Raw genomic sequence first — 8,370 nt, forward strand, 5'->3', positions numbered from 1 at the left:
AAGCCACAAATCCAGTCTGGTATTTCTGAAGGAAAGAAACCTCGACATTTAGTGTAAGATCCAGGTACTCTGGGACATGTCCTAGAAGGGAGTTTGAAAAGCTGAGTATTAGTGGGCATACTCTTAACTTTGAACCTCTAGGGGAGAGCTCAAGGTTCCATCCACATCTCTCTCTCTCTCTCTCTCTTTCTCTCTCTCTCTCTCTCTCACACACACAAACACACACACACATGAATCATTCCAGCAGATATGCTATAGGAGTTTGAAAAAGAAAGAAGAGTGATGATAAAGGTCAAAGACAAAAAGGAGTTCAAGAAGCTCGTGAAATGGAGTTTTAGGTGAGAGAAACAAACTGATCACAGAGCTTTTTTCTTTCATATGGCTCATTTTCTTAACGTTTTAAAAACATTTCTCAACCCACATTTAGTATTACTCCTCACTACTTTTTCTTTCTTTCCTTTAATATAACTCATGTATTAATATAGCTGGAGACTTCTACTTGGAAGGCCTTCACTCCCATTGGAAAAGTCCCTTTCATAGAGTAAAATTGTTACCAACTATTCTCTGATATTATAAAAATTAATATTCTTTTCCTTGGATTTCCTTTTCAGTTTTTTGTTTGTTTGTTTCTTGTTTTGTTTTTGTCATCAGAGTGGTAAGAATTTGAAGGCTAAGATTAAAGCATGGACCTAAGAGAAAAAGGCCAAGTGAGTCATTCAGTGTCCCTTTAGTTTAAGCCTTGGAACATATGTTCAAAATGAACCTTCAGAATGCTTGTATAGTTCACCTCATCTTGTCACAGTAGGAAAACATACAGGTGACTTGAGGTTAAAGCCCTATATTAATAAAACTAGTGTGTTTGCCTGAGTGACTATCTCTGTTTTCTTTCCTTAGTAACCTGCATCAGCAGTGTTTGTTAGTTCCTAAAGGATTTGGGGACTTTCAGGTCTTTGTCATCTGTGGCTTTTACCATCAGAAACATGACAATTATATGGTATAGTCAAAAGCATTGCCTAAATGGTTGGAGAATGACAACTTGTGGGTCAAGATTACTACTTTTCTAGGAGACTGGCCAGTAAATACATTTGGGAGTAACGTATATAGCTTTGATTGTGATCTCAAGATCCCAAAACAATGAGCGGTGTCGTTCTCAAGATGTCTTCCCTTGAGGGCTGTGTGTCTTGTCATTCTGGCCTTTGAAAGCAGCAACACTTGTAGTGTGTTGATCAATTTGAGGGTCAAGATAAGGATGTGGGCGTAAATTGGGATAAAAGGACCAAGGATTTTAGTCTTATCAAACCTTAGGCCAAAGGTTCAAAGGGATACTAATGACCATATGCTAAATCATCAGAGTAAAATGCTAATTGAGGATTTGGAGGTTCAGAATTTTAGCTACATTTGTAACTAATAAAATGCCTAGTGGGTAAGTACAGTTTTTTATCTGAGCAACTAGAAATTTGGAATTGGCATTAAAGAAGATAGGAAATGCTGCAAAGGTCAGGTTTGAGGAGAGAAAGATTAAGAGCTTTGTTTGAACATGTTACGTTTGAAATTCCTACTAGATATCAGAGTAGAGATGTGAAATAGGCAGTTGGATATATGAGTGGGAAGTTTAAGAAAGTAGTCCAGGCTGGAGGTATAATTTTGAAACTCATCATGGAAATGGTACCCAAAGAGCATATTTCAAAGAACAATTCCTGGGATACTTGAATATGAAGAGGTGAAGAAAGTGAGGGGGTCCAGCAGAGAATACAGAGGAAGAGCAGACAGTGAAGTAGGAGGAAAACAAGAAGAATGTGGTATCCTGGAAGCCAAGTGATAAAAGCATTTTTAGGAGGACAGAATGAACAACTATGTCATTTGGTGCTAGTAACTCAGGTACATGAGAACTTAGAAATAACCACTGGACTCAGTAAAGTAGATGTCATTGAAGGAGAGTTTTGCTGTATTGTTTGTAGTGATAGCATGATTTCATTATTTACCTGGAAAATTTTTCAGAATTTTCCTATGGTCATCTTTTTTTACATGAAAAAGGCAAGAATTAAATCAGTGGGATGCATTCAATGCTTTTATGACATTACCCATAGATATGAAACCATACCAATGGGATATTTTTATTGACTGGATGCCTTGACTTCATGTAAGAATGGTCTATAGGGTACAGGGAACTATTGTTTATGAGAACAAATGATAGTATAGCACTTAGAATGTGTCTATGCGATATCATCATAATCAGTGGCTGAAATAGAAAAAGATTCAGTTGACCAACAGAATGTTTTATTTTTATGTTGCAAAATAACTTGCTTAGCCATTTTTTCCTGAATTTATTAACTTGACCAGTTTTCCTGCTATTATGCTGATGAAGCCTAAATGATTATAAGGGCATTCATGTACATGCATTGGATTAGACATGCTTTTTGAAGAGTTCAGTAAGATAAAGTTTCCTTTTATGATAAGAAGAAGGATATTTTGAGACTTTGTTACTCCTCTAGTTGAACCAGGGACTTCATTTCCATGCAGAAGGAAGCCCCTCAAAGCAAATCAAAGAATACATAGGTTCTCAAGTTCATATGTCTCCCTATATCCACATACTTGCCTTGTTGTGTGTAGTGGAGCCACTATGTTACCCCTTGCTTCTGAGGTGTGAGATGCTAAGGTACATGCTTGGGCATCCACACATGTACTGCCCAGAAGTATAGGGGAGTTAATACTCCACAGGGAAAGTATTTGACTAATGAGATAGTAGGCAGGAGGTAAATTCTTCTCCATTCTTCCCCCAGATGAGCTATATGGAGATGCAATATGGCCTGTCATAAGAAATTGAGAAATTAGTTTGTCATGAAACAGATTGTGGCCAACACAATGATACATTCCTTTATGTTTGCTCTCCTTCCTTCCCTACTTCACTACTCTTTCTCCTTACTCTTACTTCCTTGAGATTGCACATAAGCTTTTGCTTCAAGTTCTATTTTCTAAGAAACTCAGATATCTGGAAATAAATCATAATTCCACCCAAATTCAGAACTATGTGACTTTGGACAGGTCATATTCCCTCTCTGTGCATCTTTTTCTCCAACTATACAATGTTGATGTTGGAATAGATGCTCTTTAAGAGATTCTTTCTGGCTCTGAAATAATATCAGGATATAAAGAATTGCCAGTATGAAGGAGGTGATGGGAAAAGGTAAGAACTTATACTGAACAATACCCATCAGTGGATTGCTTACATTTGAATCAGAAGAATACACTCAGTATAATCAATGAACTTAAATGTTAACAGTTCCAACTGATCTCAAATTCTTAAAAATAGTTTTAGTTCTATTTTCTGCAGAAACAAATCAGTTTTCCTGGGCCTATAAAGAAAAAGTTACACCCTTAACTCTTACCTTCTCCTACACAGTGAAAATATTTCTCTACTAGTTCTGCACTGTAAACTGTCAGAGAAGTGGCAACTGGCTGCAAACATGTTTTCAAAGGGAGTAGTGGAGAAGTTTGTAATGCCACCATCTTGGGAGCCATGACAGCTAATATATGATGTCTATAACTAATGCTTCACTCCTAACATAGGAGCATATTTGTTTCTACTTTTAAGCTACAGATAAACTGGACTTAGGCAAAGGACTATTCACTGTTTGAGGCTTGTTATACCAGAAGGGTTTACATTATATTCCAGACTTCTATACCTAACTCGGGAGCCTGGACTTTGGACTCAGACAGCCTAGGTTCAAATATTAGCTCCTTCACTTACAAGCTTGTTACTTTTGGCAAGTCAAGTAACCTCTCTGTGCTTCAGTTTTCTCATATGTAAAATGGCAATGGCAACTGTACCTACATCTTAAAGTTAATATGAGAATGAAATGAGCTAATATAGGCAATGTGTTTAAAATAGTGCTTAGCACATAGTAAGCACTATATAAATGTTCACTATATTTATTATAGCCATCGTGATGAGGAAAGATGGGCTGGAATCAAAGGAAAACTCTTGACTAAGCCATGTGAAATGTATCAGGGAACCAATATATGGAAAGTAGTAGAAGTAGGGGGTAACAGATGACTTAACTGCAAAAAAATGCTAAGCAGGAAACACCCTCTAAATATTCCTGTTTATACAGTACATGACACAAGGTAGAAAAATAATGAAAACAGAGGCTTTCTGCAGGATTTAGAGTTCTTTCATATATATTTTAAATATACATGTGCAATACATTAAAATATATAGAGATGTGTGAATATATATATTTACACACACACACACATACACACACATATGTATATATGTGTGCGTGTGTATATATATATATATATATATATAAAATTTCACAGAAGGGTACATATGCACACTCACACATCTGTACACATACCCCAACAGGACCCATCTATACGTAAACCAGATGCAGCCCGTATCAGGCCAACTTGGACACAAGTGAAAGCCCTGACTCAGCAGCAGATTGCAGACTGCAATTGCATTTGAGTAACCCTTCAGTTTCTTCTACCAAGTGTAAGGCCATTTAGAAATACACTGAGAAGAGCTCTTCTGGGTGTATGGCAGAGCCCAGGGCCCCTCTGGCAGTGCACAATTTGCCTGAGTAAGGACTGCAGGATTTGGGATATCAAGGAAGAGGGACTTGTGTTGTTTTGGGCCCTGAAACTAATAAACAAACATCCATAGAATAACTTTAGCTCCAGGAACAATGCACTAGTGTCATAGAATCCTTATATATCTCAGCTCTAAGCAAATTTCAGGCAAAAGCGGGGAGAAGTGTGTGTTGCTACTCATCACCATCCAGCCGGACCCAGAGAACTGGGCACGGCTTTTAGGAGTAGATAAGTCAAAGTTCAATCAGGCAGACTTGTAAGATTTTAAGAAGTTACTTAAAATGGAAGGATCTGAAAGCAACTTAAGAGGTTACAGGTATTGGTTTGGGTTTATAATGTTCCAAGAAGCCAAACCTTATATATGGCACCATTTGCAGCAATATCATTAACATTATTAATAATCATCATAACATATTTGTATATACAAAAATAGAGCAAAGCAATTCTAGAAGAGGAGGTGAAAGTGAAAGCATGGGGCTGTGGGCAGCCCAAATGTCAGTACACTTCAGGAAGAATCAGAACCAACAAAAAGTAAGTGGCACATATTTCTATGGTATATATCCAACAAAGGGATGTGGATGTTCCCTTCTTCTTCCCCCTGTGTATGACTATACATTTCTCCCCACCTCTCCACTCTGCAATACACATCCATGCACGCTTTAAAAGAGATGATATATAAAGTTAGAGTCTGGAAGTCTTAAACTAAGTTGGAGCACCTTGATTTCAAGCAAGTGCCCTCAATTTCTGAATTCCTTAGTGAATTTTGGATTCACTTACAGAGGGAAACTGGATCTAATTCTTGTGTCTTTTAACAGCTGTCTTTAAGAGCCTGCCATCCCCACTGCAGCCTTTTCCCATTGAAGTGGATTCATAACACAGGCTCTTGGTATATTTTTAAAAGAGAAGTCAGTCCTCTGCTTCATATGTCTTTCATCTCAGTTTTCCACTGTTGCTGAAATTTAGGTTCTCGGGCAATTGCCATTGCAGACAAAGCCAGGAGTGAGCACAACATGTGTAGCAAAGAGAAGGCGAAGATACAGCTTGGTTAAGGGTTCCTTGTTTTTGTTTTGTTTTGTTTTCCACACTTGAGCTTCTATAGGTGACAGAGCCAAAGGTGATGTCCACTGGTGGCAGCCTCAACACCTGGTAGTTAATTTAGCTACCCACCATGCACTGCATAAAGACCACCACACTAACTTGGCATGGTTCCAGAAAAATAGAATGGCAATGGCTTTCTGTCACTGTTAATAGAGTCCTAAGAGAAAAGTCCCATGACCTAATGTGATGTAGGCTAGAGAATACTGAACTAGGAGTCAGAAGGCTTATATTCCAGTCCCAACCCTGCTATGAACTCAGTGTGTGGCCTTGGGAAAATCCCTTCCTATCTCCAGGCCTCAGTTTTCCCATCTGCAAAATAAGGGCATTGAACTAGATTAACAATTAAGATTCCTTCCAGCTCTAAAGTTTTATGACTTTTTATGTCCATAATTAAGGCCTGAGCCATGCAGTCTCAGGGCAGTTAGCTTCTAAGAGAGAACAGACCTCTGTAGTATCCCTTGTTTTGTTCGTTTAGCTATAAAGCACGTCTGCCTTTGGCACTTGGGTCAGACATACAAAGTTATGAGCATCCTGATTTACTACCCTACTCCGCATGCTAGTGGAATCTGTCAGCACTATAGGTTGATTATTGGGAAAGGGAGTAAAACTCCAACTAGTTAAACCTGGAAATGTAAGATAATTTTTGCCTCATATGCTCATGAACAGGTGAGTGTGGTTATGAGTGCACACACACACGTCAGGATATAGACTATTGCTAGTGATCAGTTCATTACAGTAATCCATTTCCCTTAATAAAATTTAGTAAATAGTGTAGCATAGCAAAGTTTGGCGTCAAAGGAAACACCTATGGAAAAACAGCACTTTTGGACATAGTAGAGAAAGAAGGACAGGCAAAGAGAGAGACAGATCAAACAAGAGAGAGATACAAGTAGAGAATGGGTTAGCCAGAAAGAGAGAGAGGGAAGGAGTGGAAGGAAGGGAGAGAGAAAGAAAAGAGGAAAATTACAAATAGGGTGGGAATGAAGGGGGAAGGATCAAAGAAGCAGAGGAGAGAGGGAGAAAAAGGCTAACGGCGAGAAGGGCAGTAGAGGGAGAAGGGGTCAGATTCCCTGGAACATTGAACACTGCTCCACGTGGACCTGTGAAAACCATCTTAGAAGAAAGTTTCCAAAGGCACTGTGGAAAGTAGAGTGACGCTCAGAGCCTGCATCAAGAGGCACTCTGCTGGGAAACCCCTAAACCTCCACGTTGCTGGCTCTGTCAGTCCTCAGTGTCCAAATCTCATGCCTGTATATCACCTGAAGTTGCCATGACAGCCACAGGGCTTAACTGGCAAGGTGTAAAAAGGTGGAAGAGGAGTGGGATAGATACTGTGAGAAAGAACAAGGCATCCTGCACCAGGATGTACTTGGCCATTCCCCTGACACTGCAGGAGCAAAACTGGTGAGGCCTGAACTTTGGCTGCTTTCCTCCTTCTCCCCCTTTTCAAAGACGAGGCCTACACTCTACTAACGGGAGTTAGAAGGAGAAAGCTCTGGATCCATTTGATGGGAAGGTCATACAGACTTTTCCTGGGCCTTGGGGAATGGTGCACTACCAGAAGAGATTTTTCTGCACACAGTGTTGGTGTGCCTCTTACAGCGGCAGCCTGGTCGCCTGAGGCTATCGTAGCCCTGCTGGCACAGATGGAGGCATCCACGGGTGGGCAGGTAGCAGCACAGACAAGGCAGGAAGAGGGAGATGAGACTCATGGCTGCCCAGCGGACAAAGCAAGAGCTAGGCCCACAGGAGCAGGGCTCATCAGCGCAGTTGTCTTCATCATCAGTGGAGCAGTGGTAGAAGAGGCCCTTAACACAGCAGAGACAAGTGCCGTAATCGAGGAGGCTCTCAGCAGAGCAAAGGCAACGCTGGTTGCACAGCCAGCAGGAGGGGAGAGGACGAGCTGCCGTGCAGAGGACGCATTTGCAGCGCCCACACTCCTCGCAAATGAAGAGGTGCTCACTGGGGTGAACTGCAGATTGCTCAGCTTCTCCCTTCAGAGCACCATCAGCCTTTGGGTGGGCCCCTGCTCCAGGCTGGGTTCGGATGATGGACTGGCCTGAAGGTGAGGGCGTAATGCTGGCCAAGAGCCTTTGATCAGAGGCAGTGGTGCTATGGGACATTGAGCTGGCAATGCTAGATTGGCTCAGATGCTGAGGCAAGGGCTGCAACTGATGGCACTGGCTGAGACTGCGGGGAAGAGCAGTAGGCATGGTAGCCAGCGACCAATCAGATTTGTGGGTTTGCACTATAAGGGAAGGGCTGGAGAGGGCTTGTTTACAGGGGACTGGAGGCCGTTCCACATAATCATTGCTAGCATGAGTAGAGCGCAGTTGTTCGATAGGGAGAATTTGTTGGAAATCATCTGTCACTGCGGCATCCATTTTGCCTTGATTCTTAAGTTCTGAGTGGTTTTGGGTCAGGGTGGCACTTGTGGTGATAAATAGCCCTTGTAGTTACATGGACCTTAGGGCACATCAGAAAATCCTAGGAGAGAAGAAACAGAAACAATACGTGAGAAGACAGAGGTATGACTACTTTGCAGGGAACTAACAAGGCTCAGGCCCTATCTCTACCACTACCTTCAGTTACTTTAGGGTAGTCCTCATGTTACACCTTCATTCTGTAATTGACCTTACCCACTTCTTTACAGGCAAATCTGGTCAACGCATCCAG

General features: G+C 41.1%; 1 protein-coding gene across 1 annotated transcript; it reads right to left on the reverse strand.

Annotated features, from left to right (window-relative positions):
* Nucleotides 1-7,211: 7,211 nt before the first annotated feature.
* SPRY3 (sprouty RTK signaling antagonist 3) lies at nt 7,212-8,105 on the reverse strand. Its single transcript, XM_028095951.2, has one exon. It carries the CDS (start codon nt 8,076-8,078, stop codon nt 7,212-7,214), a length of 867 nt encoding a protein of 288 aa, XP_027951752.1. The 5' UTR covers nt 8,079-8,105.
* Between the last annotated feature and the right edge of the window lie 265 nt (nt 8,106-8,370).

This window comes from Eumetopias jubatus, unplaced genomic scaffold (genome assembly GCF_037043125.1).
Source record: "Eumetopias jubatus isolate StellerSeaLion01/CBP00866 unplaced genomic scaffold, mEumJub1_p1.0 scaffold_60, whole genome shotgun sequence".
NCBI lineage: Eukaryota > Metazoa > Chordata > Mammalia > Carnivora > Otariidae > Eumetopias > Eumetopias jubatus.

What these genes read in the sequence shown, in the direction of transcription:
- SPRY3 (XM_028095951.2), bottom strand. Translation starts at nt 8,078, where the DNA reads ATGGATGCCGCAGTGACAGATGATTTCCAACAAATTCTCCCTATCGAA.